The following is a 14083-nucleotide window of genomic DNA, read 5'->3' on the forward strand; positions in this document are numbered from 1 at the left end:
CTTATTGGTTAACAATAGGTGCACCCAAGTCCCCTTGAATCACTATTCTCAGATATCCAGCCCCTGACACTGGCTACTCAGAAGTCCCAGATCCTCTACCCTCAAAGAAGCAATGAACCCTAATTTAATAGTTTTACTTTAAACCACCTCTCCTGTAAACCACACAGCACTTCTGGACACTTTGAATATCACAGAAGTGTTATTTAAGAGAGGAGAGAGATTCAGCTAGAAACAAGAGTGATGGAAACAAATGGTTGCAATAATTAAAAAAAAACAACCAAAAATCACACAACGGAAACTGGGGACTACACTTCTTATAATAAGTTACCTTTCCTATCTAATAAAGTAGGTTTTCCCACCCAAGTTCAGCCTGCTACAGAGATGGCTGGCTTCACAGTAACCAGGACCCAAACTTTTATGAAAAACACCCCAGTGCCACAGGATGTTTCCTCAGTGAATGGATTCAGAGTGCCCCTCATCACTCTGTGTTATACTGAAACACTCAGGTAGACGTGTGCAACGTGTGACCCAAACTTCACAATAGTAACTTATTGGAACTCAGCAATTCTGTTGATGATTGTCAAAGTTAGAATCAAGACTCACAATTTGTCAGACCACTCTGTTTTTATTAGCGCAGCGCTCCGCCAATAACATTCAGATAATGTGAGTGCCCATGCAAGACCCAAACAGTCTTATTTATACAGATAAAAGAGCGGGAATTAAACAAAGGGACAAAGAGAGAAAAACAGCAAAATTCACCTGGGGCATAGCATGCATATCCTACTTCCTTACTAACTCCTATCGATCTAAGGCTAATGCTTCACCAATTGCCCTTAAACGGTGCAATTGTTCTATGTTAATGTCTGTATTCCTGACACCTGGACTCCAGCATTCCAGCGATTTTCCTTAAAGGTACAGACAGCATTTCTTTAATCCTATCTATTTTTGTAATATAATTCATTCTACTTTCACAATCCCTCCTTTTGGTCACGCTTCGCCATGACCAATGATGGACTGGGTTCCACATATTAACCGTTCTTTATCTTTTTGTTCATCAGCGATATTTAAAATCATCATATTAGCACTCTGTTTTGGGGCAGTCACCTGGGTGGCATATTTTACACAATTTTGGATACAACAGGAGATTAACTGAAAACATACAAAAATCACTAGGATTCCAAACAGGATAGTCAGGGCTCCCTGAAACAACCAGTTTCCTAGGCCAGAGAAATTGAACAGGTTGCTTAGCCACTTCCATAAAGAACTCGGCTCTTCATGGGGAAGATATACGATTTGTTCTAAGTGGCTAGCGCGATCTATTACCTCATTGGTATTGTCAGGTATATACACACAACATTCTTTTCCAATGAGTGCACAGGTCCCTCCTTTGGCCGCCAGCACTATGTCCAATGCCTGACGGTTTTGAAGGGCCACCTGTCGGATCGCCTCTGTTTCTTTGGCCAGAGTTTTTAAACTCTCTCCGATTTCATTTGCCATTATTTCAACTACTGCTTGTAACCTCAGGAGCCTTTTTGCATGGTGTATTACTCCCCCAAGTGGGATAAGGGAACCGCCAATGGCATCTTCCCAGGTTAAGGGGCTTATGTTATTTATATACCATTGGGCATCTGGTAAGTCCCTTCTTTTTCGCCTGAAATTAAGGAGGCGTTCTCGTGGGAAGGAACCTAGCACTCGGAATTGTGGGAAGAGTTGGGTGGGATAACAGATACCTGACCAGTTAGCTGGTAATGCAGTATAAGCTTTGGTTCCACAAACCCAATGATGGCCTACTAAGGCCGGGAAGGGTCGATTGCATCCATTTATTACATAGGTGTCTGTAAATGAGGAGTAATATCCTCCAAAGGGAACAGGGTAATTCTCCTTACGAGGAGTGGTAGTGTTTGTATGGCATTGAAAGATTGTATTATTTTTACTAAGATTACTGTAAGGGGAACATGAGATTGATTTTTCTGTTTGATCCCAGGTTGAGAAAAAATGCATATCCCCATACCCGGCCCGCCACTCTTTAGTTTTGTTTGAATAATCCCATACACCATTGGCCACGATATGCTGAAGGCAACGGCTTTTTCCCAGATCCAGCCCTGTCCCATTACACACCCAACACCAGTGACCCTTTCCCTCCACCACACTTATCCAGTTAGATACACTTATTCCCACTGCTTCCCAAGTGTCATTGCTGTTCCATGTTTTGTTAAACGGACGAGGTCCTCCAGTGAGATCTGGGGAATTGAGTGGGATAGCCAGGACAGGAATACCAGCTTGAAAGTGGGCTGGGATGTGGCTGCAGACCCAGCATTTAGAAATATTAAGGGTCTGAGCTATCCACACTTGCTGCTGGATAAAAGAAATGTCATTGTGGGCTCCCCAGACATTAAGACACCAGCAGCCGAGGAACAGGCGCCACCAGAGGTGCATGTTGGAGGCAAGGCCCTTCTGGTTCTGACAACCTCAACTGAGGGAACCGCAGTCACGGTTTTACATCCACCAGGCAGCAGGCGCTAGGCTCACTACTGCTTCTTTTGGTGGGCCTTGCTTTAGGTTGTCGTCTGCTTCTGGCAGACGACAAGAGATTACGAGAGCGTAGATTGTAAGGTTTTGCAGGCTGTTCCTCTACGTCTTCTTCTGGAGTCAAAATTGACTCTGCGCGGTCCTGAGGTGATGATTGGTTCACCGGGGAGGGTGTCTTCTTACACTGCGAAGCATGTATCCACGCTGCAATGCCAGATAGTTTAACAGCCGTCTGGGTAGTAAGCAGTACCTGATGAGGACCCTTCCACCGGGGTTCCAAGGCATGTTTTCGATGATGGTGCCGTACGTAAACCCAGTCACCTGGCTCGAGGTTGTGGCAAGTGTCGGAGGTGGGTTCTGTCGGCCAGGCGGCTCGATCCTGTGAATGGAAGTGACTTACAGCTTGCATTAATCCCTTGCAGTATTGAAGGAGCGTACTGTGAGTCAAGTTCAAGTCTGGGACTGGAGTAATGGTAGCCACAGCTCGCATAGGGCATCCCATAACAATTTCAAAGGGACTCAGTTTATGCCTTTGGGATGGAGTGGATCGCATTTCCATAAGGGCTAGTGGTAAAGCTGCTGGCCAGCTTAATCCTGTGGAGTCACAAATCTTAGCAAGCTTATTCTTAAGTACACCATTTCGCCTTTCCACAGCACCTGCACTTTGTGGGTGGTAGGGACAGTGCAGCAGGTGTGTGATATGTAATATACGATCCAGGTGTTGAACAATTTGTCCAGTAAAATGTGTACCCTGGTTACTGGACAGAGTGGCAGGAATTCCCTTGGCAGGCATAATATGATTTAACAAACATTTAGCAACAGACAGTGAATCAGCCTTGTGACAAGGAAAGGCTTCAATCCAACCAGAAAATAAACATACCATAACCAAAATGAATTCATATCGTTGGCACTTGGGCATTTGTACAAAATCAAGTTGCCAATGCAAGAAGGGTGCTTGGGGCAGGCCCCGGAATCCCTGAGCCACTTTTACAGGTTTACCAATATTGTGGCTTTGACAAGTGGTACAGGCGGCACAGTGGCGGGCTGCAAAAGAGCTGAAATGGGGGGCCCACCATCCCACCTTAGTTACAGCAGAGACCATTCCCTCCTTTCTGACATGCGAAACACCGTGAAGCAGGGCGGCCAGAGACGGGTAGAGTGAAAAGGGAGCCACAAAGGCACCAGTAGGCGAACGCCAAAGGGAATCAGGATGCAGAGAGCAACCCTGGGCAACCCAGTAGTCTTTTTCGGCTTCTGGGGCAGAATCCTGGAGCAGGGTGAGGTCAGTGAGGGACGGCGGTGCTATAGAAACAGAAAGGGAACCTAGAAATGCATCTGGGGAAGGTTCTATGGCAGCAGCATGTTTAGCAGAGGCATCAGCAAATGCGTTACCCTTAGCAACATCAGTATCTGCCGTCGAGTGGCCAGGGCACTTAACAATAGCTAGGGCAGAGGGAAGTAAAACTGCATACAGGAGAGCAGCAATGTAGGGGCCATTTTTAATGGGGGTACCGGCGGAGGTAAGGAAACCCCGAGCTTGCCACAAGGTGCCAAAGTCATGTACAACCCCAAAAGCATAGCGGGAGTCAGTGTAAATGGTTGCGGAGCGTCCCTCCGCCAAAAAGCAGGCACGGGTGAGGGCGACTAATTCAGCAACTTGTGCTGAGGTTACAGAAGGTAAAGGCGCAGCTTCGAGGGTTTCAGAGAGTGACACAACAGCGTATCCTGCAAGGAGACGACCTTGGCTGTCTCGAAAACAGGAACCATCAGTAAACAAAACAAGGTCAGAGTTAGGGAGAGGGACATCAGAAAGGTCAGGGCGCGGGACGGTGACAGCAGACACAGTTGCAAGACAGTCGTGGGGATCACCATCATTAGACAAGGGAAGGAGAGTGGCAGGATTTAACTGCGAACAACGCTTTATGGTGATATACGAAGCCGACAACAGTAGAAGTTCGTACCTGGTAAGGCGAGCGGAGGAGAGGTGGCTTGTGTTACGCTGTAACAGCAGAGTTTCCACAGAGTGAGGGACCATGAGAGTAAGGGGAGAGCGAAGGACAAGGGATTCAGACATTTCGACTAGGCGCGGCAGCCACAGCACGCAGGCAGGGAGGTAGGCCTTGGGCCATAGGGTCCAAAGTGGCAGAGAAATAAGCTACTGGGCGGTTCTTTTCTCCGTGCACCTGAATAAGAACTCCAAGTGCACATCCAGATTGTTCATGGCAGAAAAGGGTAAAAGGCTTAGAATAGTCTGGCAGCCCTAAAGCGGGGGCAGAAGCTAAACCTTGTTTGAGGGAAACAAAGGCAGAGTCTGCTTCAGGGGGCCATGGCATGGGATTAGGCACAGAGAGTCGAGTGAGTTCCTGGAGAGGTTTTGCAAGGGAGGCATATTGGGGAATCCATTGCCTGCAAAATCCAGCCATGCCCAAAAATTTTCGGACCTGGCGTGGGGAGCAGGGTCGGGGAAAGCTAAGGATAGCCTGGACACGGGTGGGAGAGAGCATACGGGAACCCTGGGAGAGGAGAAAACCAAGGTATGTGACAGAGGCTTGACAGAGTTGTAGTTTAGAGCGAGAAGCCTTGTGACCTTTGTTTGCTAAGGCATTAAGGAGCACTAAAGAATCAGTTTCTGAGGCAGATAACGAGGGGGAACAGCGGAGTAGATCATCCACATATTGGACTAGAGTGGACCCGGATGGGAAAACAAGGTCAGCTAGGTCTCGGGCTAATGCCTGGGAAAAGTAAGATGGGCTTTCCGTATACCCCTGGGGAAGCGTGGTCCATGTATATTGCTGTCCCTTGTAAGAAAAGACAAAGAGGTACTGGGAGTCAGGGTGAACCAGAACAGAAAAGAAAGCAGAACACAAATCAACAACAGTAAAATGAGTTGCAGCTGGTGGGATAGAAGCCAGAATCGTTGCTGGGTTTGGGACAACAGGAAAGGCGGGTATGACAATACGATTAATGGCTCGGAGGTCCTGAACAAATCGCCATGATTTGCCATCAGCTTTTCGAACTGGGAGGATAGAGGTGTTACAGGGACTGGAGCAGGGAACAATAATGCCTTGCTAATGCCAGCCTCTGCCTCAGGGTTTAAAGGGTATTGAGAAAGGAGAGGCAGGGGTTTGGAGGAGTCCACAGTAATGCAGACAGGGTCAGTGTTTAAGCGGCCCACCTCAGAGGGATGGGTTGGCCACAGAGAGGATGGGACCTGCGAAATTACGTGTTCAAGGGATGGGACCAGTGGGCAACAAGGGACTGGAGTGGAAAGGGAAGTTTCAGATAGCAGGGAGGCTACAGAATCACTCAGAGAGGACTGGGGAATTTGTAAATAGACCCCATCCGGGGAACAGTATATGGTGCAGCCAAGCTTACATAACAGATCCCGACCCAAAAGGTTTACCGGAGTGGAATCAGAGAGAAGGAAGGCATGATCCGCAGAAAGGGGACCAACCTGGACTGGTAGAGGTTTTGAAAGGGGCTAAGGGGTTGGGACTCCCGTAATGCCCACAGCGGACACAGTTTTTCCGGAGCGGGGAACCGCAGGCAGATCAGTAGTACGAACTGCAGAGAGTGAAGCTCCCGTATCAACAAGGAAAGGGAGAGAAAGATCATTGATAGTTAACACAGACTCACCCGTAGGAGTGAGTGGTAGTAAAGGAGTTAAAATTTCCTGAGGTTCCCCGGCATCCCATCATTGCAGTGAGACAAAGTAAGGCTGGGGACTGACTGGCTGTGCTGGCAGGGGGTCTAGCTGGTTATTTACAGAATTACCAGGCCGGCTGGGACATTCGTTCTTCCAATGTCCGGGCTGTTTACAGTAATTACAAACATCCCCATAACCCGAAAACCAGTTCCTTTGCCCCTCCCTCGACCACGTCCCCGTCCCTGGTATTTTCCCCGTCCCCGGAACTGTTTGCCCTGCCCTGAATAATGCTGTATTTGCAGGGCCATTAACTGTTGAGCTGATTGTTCCTCCTTTCCCTTTAAAGTACGTTGGCAGTGCTCTGCCACTGTTTGCAATTTGTCCATGGTTTCAGTCTCCCACCCAACACTTATTCGTTTTAGCATATTGCCAATAGCAGGTAGGAGGCCATTAACAAACACACTAGCCAGGGCGCCCTGTCCATTTCTATCTGGCTGTTTTATACCAGAATGTTGCAGAAAAATGTCAGTTAGCCGAGTGCGATAGTCACCCGGGTTCTCTCCCTGTCATTGCTTACAGCCATTTATGACCATCCAGTTGGTTTTAGGAGTCCATACCTGAGGGATGGCTTCAAATAGATTTTTAGCTCGCTCTTTACACTTTTTCCGGTAATCAGCATTAGGACCAGTGTCTGGTAAAGTAGAGTGGCGGTCAGCAGTGAGCCAATTTGCGGCTGTGAGCCATTTTTCATGCTCACTTGGGGCTGCTACAAGTAGCTTGCACAGCTGCAGGAGGTCTGCCTCAGAGGGTTCATAGGTGTCACATACTAACAAAAATTCCTCTGCAAATTTGGTAGGATTTTCCCGGGGCTTTGGAAAGCCTTTTACAATTGAAAGGAGCTCTGTGAGAGTCCAGGGTTTATAGCTCCAAGTGGGACCCCCTTCTTGGCCCCCAGTATGCAGGATTCAGAAAGGGGCCTGGACATTTTTAAGGCCCAAGCGCGAGCTTTTACGGGGCAGAGTGGGTTCAGAGGAATGGGCCTCGGCCGTACTGGATGATCCAGACAGGTCTGAACTGGAGATCTCTGGGAATTGTTCATGAGCTGAGAAATCTGGTGACAGTTGTTCCTGAGCTGGGGCCGTGGGTGGCTGTCTATTGATCCGACGCAAGGCTGCCAGGCCAATTAATGCGTCTTCCTCATCATCGTCCCCGGAATCTAGCAAGGGGTTTTCTTCGTCTTTTCCCACCCGGAGACAGGAGTATGAAGGGGGATCTGCTTGGAGAACTGGATAAAGGGGAGCGCTCAGTCTAGTGGTGGGAGAGGAGGTTTCCAATAAAGCTTTTAACTTATCATTTGAATCTTTGAGAGAGGCGAGTTTCGATTCTGTCCATCTACGATTTGCCTCTTCCCACCATTGCATGAAACAGTCAACCTCTCCTTTTGCCAATTTAGTTTTAGATTGGCCGAATTTGTCTTTTAAGACGTCTACTCGGTCCTTGTCCCAAGATCCTAACAGTGGCCACTGAGTTTTGGGATCTCCCTGTGTTAGCCTAGACCATTTTTCCAGAAATTTACAGGAGTCCGGACCCTTCCTAAAATGCATAAAATGAGCCGGGGTTCCTTTAGGGAACTGTCCCGACTTAGATGTCTGGTTACCCATACAGGAGGACTTTACACACCAATCACACAAGAAGGAAATTCGGGTTCGTCAGAGTGATGCCCGGTGCCACACACAAAAGGACCCCACAGGCTACTGCCTCAATCGCCCTTGCTTTCACACCAGGGGCTTTACCCAAGGTGCGGTGCAGCTGCGATTGTGCAGATTTCACTCACTCAGACTGCGGAGACAGGAACCCCTTGGTTGGCCAATCCCCGGATGGAGACGGCACCCAGACTCAAACACTCCACAGAGAGGACAGATAGGCACAGAGACAGGACAGTCCTCAGTCCGGACAAAACACAGATATAATTACCTAACCAGATTCCTGATGCCAGATCCTGGGATCCCTACCAGAACAGAGTGGGAACCAACAGGTTCGATGGCGTAGACTTCACTGTGGTTGTGCACCCTTCCGTTCAGAAGGAGGACCGCTTGGGCCAAATGCCCAGGTGCCGGCTGCCACGGTCGTCCCACAAAACGGTCAGGGATCACACAGCCCCAGTGAAGATAGTTGCCATCTCGGTGGAACCTCCAAATTGTCAAAGTTAGAATCAAGACTCACAATTTGTCAGACCACTCTGTTTTTATTAGCGCAGCGCTCCGCCAATAACATTCAGATAATGTGAGTGCCCATGCAAGACCCAAACAGTCTTATTTATACAGATAAAATTGCGGGAATTAAACAAAGGGAGAAAGAGAGAAAAACAGCAAAATTCACCTGGGGCATAGCATGCATATCCTACTTCCTTACTAACTCCTATCGATCTAAGGCTAATGCTTCACCAATTGCCCTTAAACAGTGCAATTGTTCTATGTTAATGTCTGTATTCCGGACACCTGGACTCCAGCATTCCAGCGATTTTCCTTAAAGGTACAGACAGCATTTCTTTAATCCTATCTATTTTTGTAATATAATTCATTCTACTTTCACATGATGCACAAAGGGGACAGCTCCTGCTCCTTCTGCAGGGCAAACAGATGTAAAAATCCATGTAGACTGATATTTGTCCCTCAGATCAGAAGCTTTCACTCTGCATATGTACAAGTAGTAGGGCTTTTCAAAGTAGATTATCCCTTTAAGGGAACTAACCATGTGTTACAAAGGCAATATAGTAGCACTACTGATTAAACATAAACACTCATTTTATTTCTTTCTGGTAGTGGCAGGAAATAATAACTTGTTTCTCCAGTAGAATCACATTGTTCAGAGTGAAATGCAACAAAGGAGAAACTAAGACAGGTGGATGGCATCAACATCCGAGCTTGGCCCAGACACAACTGTCACCAGCAGGCTGAAATTATCTGTAAAAGCTGTCTTTATTGAACATAAAGTGGCTATATATGGTCTGACCACATAAGTAAATGATGTCTTTTGACTGGAAATAGATTGTGGATATATGAAGCGTACTTCTTATCTGATTGCTACAAGTCTGTTTTCCTGGTAGGATCATAGGAAAAGAGATGTCACAAGACCACCATGCAGAATTTTATAGAAGACAAAACAGGTAGGCACTTTGACTGTAGGTGAAGAGAAACAAAAAAGATCATTTTAATGGAGACCTGAGAGACCTGACTCAATGAGGGCTTCTCAAGGCTCTGCTGTGTTGCAAAATGAGTAAAATTATCAGTCTTCATCATTCTTACCATTTTTCAAGATGTACTTGTGCGCTCTTGTACCTTGAATCACAGTGAGGACTTGACTCTAGAGTGCCCACACTCTAGATGAGTATTATTAACCCCTGGGCTGTTGGCTAGCCTCAAAGAGCAAGTTTCTCCACAATCTACTTCCTGGTTTTGACCAGAAATTCCATCCTAGACCTGAGATCCCTTTCACATTTTTGTCACCAATGCATATTCAATGCAGGTCAGTGTTAGCCAAAAGACACTGACATTTTGCAACAAAAAAAGTTTAAGCAAAACATTCCTGATCAGCTGTACAGGTGACAACAGTGGGAGTTCCACTATGGATTGAGGAATGTTGGAAATCATACACTGACCCGTGGACCACAATTAAAAATGGAAGTCAGGTCTATCCAGAGCATGAGTGTGATGTACAACTATGTTTTGTTGTAATCTTTCTGATCCCCACATCTCCTGGGAGAGACATATTCAGAATTACAATAATAGAATCATAGAATATCAGGGTTAGAAGGGACCTCAGGAGGTCATCTAGTCCAACCCCCTGCTCAAAGCAGGACCAATTCTCAACTAAATCATCCCAGCCAGGGCTTTGTCAAGCCTGACCTTAAAAACCTCTAAGGAAGGAGATTTCACCACCTCCCTAGGTAACCCATTCCAGTGCTTCACAATCATCATCACTAACAAAAAATATAAATGTATTCTTGGCAGTGCTTGCAAATGCTGAACTGTATTTCTATTCAGCCTTGTTCACACCCCTTCCTTCTGCTTTCTATGATCAGGTGTGCAAGTGCAGTTTTGTTTGTGTAAATGTTCACAGAACAGAATTTGAGGCCATTGGTTAAACTTCATGTAATCAAGAAACAAAGGGTATTTAAGGCTAGATCATGTTACTTAGTAAGAGCCCTGGGTTGGGGTGGGGGTGACCATCCCAGGGGCGGCATTGCTTTGTATGATCCAGGCATGGAGAGAGGAGAGCCAGAGTCAAAGTTCCCATGCTGAAATTCCCCTGCTACCACCCAACTCCATCTGAAATCAGGAACTGTTACATGGTGCACTCCACTGGTCTCCCTCTTCACAAGAACACAAGGGTATTCTATTCTTCAGACAGAGGATACCACAAAATAAAATATATTAATTTTGATTTTGATTTTTAAATGACACCTGACCAAACATCAAAGCACGTGTACAATACAGAAAAAGCCCTTAAAATGATGTATCCGTATACAGTAGTATAGAAATAATACAGGAAATAAAACATACAACATTTTTAAAAGAGTACAATACAAAATGTACAATATTCAACAGAACTAAAATCTATTTTTAAGACCTACCCCAACTTTTGACAACTGGATGCCATATCAGCCCACTCCGCCACACTTACATCAGTGCACAGCAGTACATTTCAGAGAAGAGAGCCCGTCAGTGAGAATCCTGCACACCCAGATGAATGCATGTGGGGACTGTCAGCTCACATGTTCTACTCTTTCTCACATGCTGGGATAAAATAAAGGAAAATGTTGGTCAGTATGGTACAAAGCAAAATTATCTTTTTAGAATAACATCAATGCTTTGATTGAATTGAGCCTGGAAGCCATTGCAGTCTTCTGAGTCCAGGGGGACTGTGCATGTTTCATTGCAGAATCAACATCATGTGAGGCTGCAGTTACTTAATTCATTGCCTAAATCTTCTGAGTAGCCTTCAGGAGTAACTCCAAGAAGTGTTCATCACAGAAATACATTTATCATGCTTGCCAATTAAATAACTGTGAACATTATGAGTGCCCTAAAGTTATCTAATTTGTTGAAAATCCAGCCACAATATTTAACTCTTTTATCTTGAGGCAGTGAGTTACAGAGGTTTTCAATACACTCTGTTAAGAGGGTCCTTCAATATGTCCTATAATATTACAGTGTGTAAAATGAAGGTATAGTCAGCAGAAATGAATATCAGAGTACTTTCTAAATTATCATTTCCCACAAAATGCTTATGATTCTGGAGGGATTAGTTTCTGAAGAAAATTTAAAAGAACTATATATGCATAACTTGGCCAAGTGATGACATAGTAGGAAGAAAACTGCCACCTTACACAAGTATGCACAGAGAATCAGAGGAATTTCTTTGGGGTTGCTTGAGGGTTTAATAGATGGGTGAAAAAACTGAGGGAAAGAGAAATGTTTAGATAGGCTATCAGGAAATATTTTTGTAGGAGTGCAATCAAATATCAAAAATCAAAGTAAGATTGCAAAAAGTGAGATTGGGGGGAGGGATGGCTCAGTGGTTTGAGCATTAGCCTGCTAAACCCAGGGTTGTAAGTTCAATCCTTGAAGGGGCCACTTAGGGATGTAGGGCAAAAATTGGTCCTGCTAGTGAAGGCAGGGGCCTGGACATGATGACCTTTCAAGGTCCCTTCCAGTTCTAGGAGATTAGCATGTCTCAAATTATTATTTAAAATAGACTCCTGAATGGAAGTGGTTGAAATCTCATCACCTGAGTTAAACCTGCAATAGACAAATCTCTGACAAATAGACACTAGGAGGCAATCATACACTGGGCATCCAGGGGGTGAGCAGACTGTGACCCTACATGTCTTTCCATCTCTCAGTTCAATTGGTTTATAGTTTTTTCTGGAGTTGCCATTTTCTATTTGGTATCCATTGCACTTTTCAGAGCTGGATTGACAGACTTTGTGCATTCTTTGTGGCAACACGCTATGTGTGCTTGGTTAGTAATGTAGTTTTTAACAGAGGTGCCCCAAAAACAATGCAAATGGAGATTCTGATTTGGACTCTGATTACACATCTATTTAAATTGCCCTTTGAAAACGCTGAAGAACCAAAAATCTAACAATACAGAGCACCCGGAGAATCTTTACGCTGCTGATAAATTATCATTTCATAATGATAAACCACACTTCCCACAGTTGATTGTCTTTAACCTCAGCTGGATGGCTGCTTTCTCACAGATCCAGACATTGTTCTCTTTGCAATTCTTATTGGCATAAACATACCAGTTATCAAGCAGATATGCACAGTGTTTGGCAGGTTAGTAAATATAGATCCCAGAAACCAAAGCACTGCTTCATTACACCATGGCATGTTCGTGTTACACACATGGCCATTTCCACATAGGGCCATCTTCACAAGAACTGTTTGAGTCACTCTCAGTGAAACATGATTCTCCAAACTGTTGAAGGGTCTGACAGGGTCTAGCCCTGAACCCTAGGAAAATAGACCTGGCTGTAAAGTGCTCACAACACTGCTAGCCCCAGAGTAGTGACAGAACCTAAGGATGGAATCTGAGATGGGTCCCCTGGAGAGCAGTGGAGACACCAACATCTAGGTCATCGGACCCAACACCACAGTGTTTCTAGGTACAGTCAGAGCTAAAAACCAGTGTAATTCCAACCCACATCGGCAGTGGGCATCAACCCTGGGAGCTTAATGCATGAGCTTTTACTGCATGAGCCAAAAGACACTTACCATTTCCCGAGTCTCCAGCAGGTTCATCAATCACTAGCCACCACTGAAGGGGGACAGAGCCCCACTCTGAGCCAGCAGGGGGTGACACCAGTGAGACTGGGAATCCAAAGTGGGTTGTCCAGAGATGGCAATACACAGCACTAATCCTAGACAACCTCCTCAGCATTCTCATCCCCCACCGGTGCCAGGAAAACAGAGACTGGAAGGCATTCCCAGCTTGTCAGTGAAACACTGTATATTTTTCCAGGGGGAATGATTGTCGTGGAGCGATTGTGAGGTGATTTTACAAACTCGTTGGCATACGTGAGGATGTTTGTCTCTGATAGTACATGGTGTTCATGCCTAAATATGGACTTAGCCCAACTTTAGGTACTTACTGCTGAAAATCTGAGCCTAGATCATCAACATTTACCAGCCTATTTGCAGTGAAGAAAGAGTTGCATTCTTCCAAATTCAGCCAGGCCTTTGGTTTTATATGATAATCCAATCCAATAACTTTTGTCTACTGCTGTATAGACATAGATATTCCTATGATGAGAGTTTAATAGTACCCCCAGTTCTTAGTTCATGCATCTGCAGATTCAGAATGACTGCTGGAAGTCCTTGAAAGAAGATAAGTATCACAGAATGAGGTGGTGTTCACCTGTCACAGTATCTGTGAGATAGCCCTACTTTCTATGCTTACAGGACCATTCAAGTGCTATAGGAGAGTCTTTCAGAGGCACTATTTTGACATATGATTCTGACACCTCTGACACACAAATATATTTTGTTTGGGAAAGTAACAGGAAATGATAAGTGCTGTACCTTTATATAGTGTCTGTTTTTTATATTTTCATAAAGCCAAAGATTTTAGAGCTGGAAAAGCCCTATTAGATTCCATCTCATTCATCCATACCCCATCTGAACCTTCAGATATCCAAACAGGGGCTGGAGAGGCTCTTCCTTTGTTAATGTTCGTACTGTAATGGCACCTTCAGCTGTGTGATGTTTCAGCAGTGCACAAAGTGCTTAAGTGAATGTATCATTGTTTTTTATTTAGATTTCTAAAAAGTAATTGATCTAAATATAAATGTACAATACAAACACATGCACAATTTTAATCAGTATCAACATCTGGAGGATA

General features: G+C 45.2%; 1 protein-coding gene across 2 annotated transcripts in view; it reads right to left on the reverse strand.

Moving 5' to 3' along the window:
• Positions 1-10608: 10608 nt before the first annotated feature.
• The window catches only part of LOC120379112 (C-type lectin domain family 12 member B-like), a 28514-nt gene continuing 25039 nt past the window's right edge, over positions 10609-14083 (reverse strand). For both annotated transcript variants that reach the window (XM_039497147.1, XM_039497146.1), the window contains exon 7: positions 10609-10971. In XM_039497147.1, the coding sequence (XP_039353081.1) occupies positions 10965-10971 (7 nt within the window). In that variant the 3' untranslated portion in view covers positions 10609-10964. The remainder of the gene's footprint in view (positions 10972-14083) is intronic.

The sequence above is a fragment of the Mauremys reevesii genome, linkage group 1, assembly GCF_016161935.1.
Source record: "Mauremys reevesii isolate NIE-2019 linkage group 1, ASM1616193v1, whole genome shotgun sequence".
Classification (NCBI taxonomy): Eukaryota; Metazoa; Chordata; order Testudines; family Geoemydidae; genus Mauremys; species Mauremys reevesii.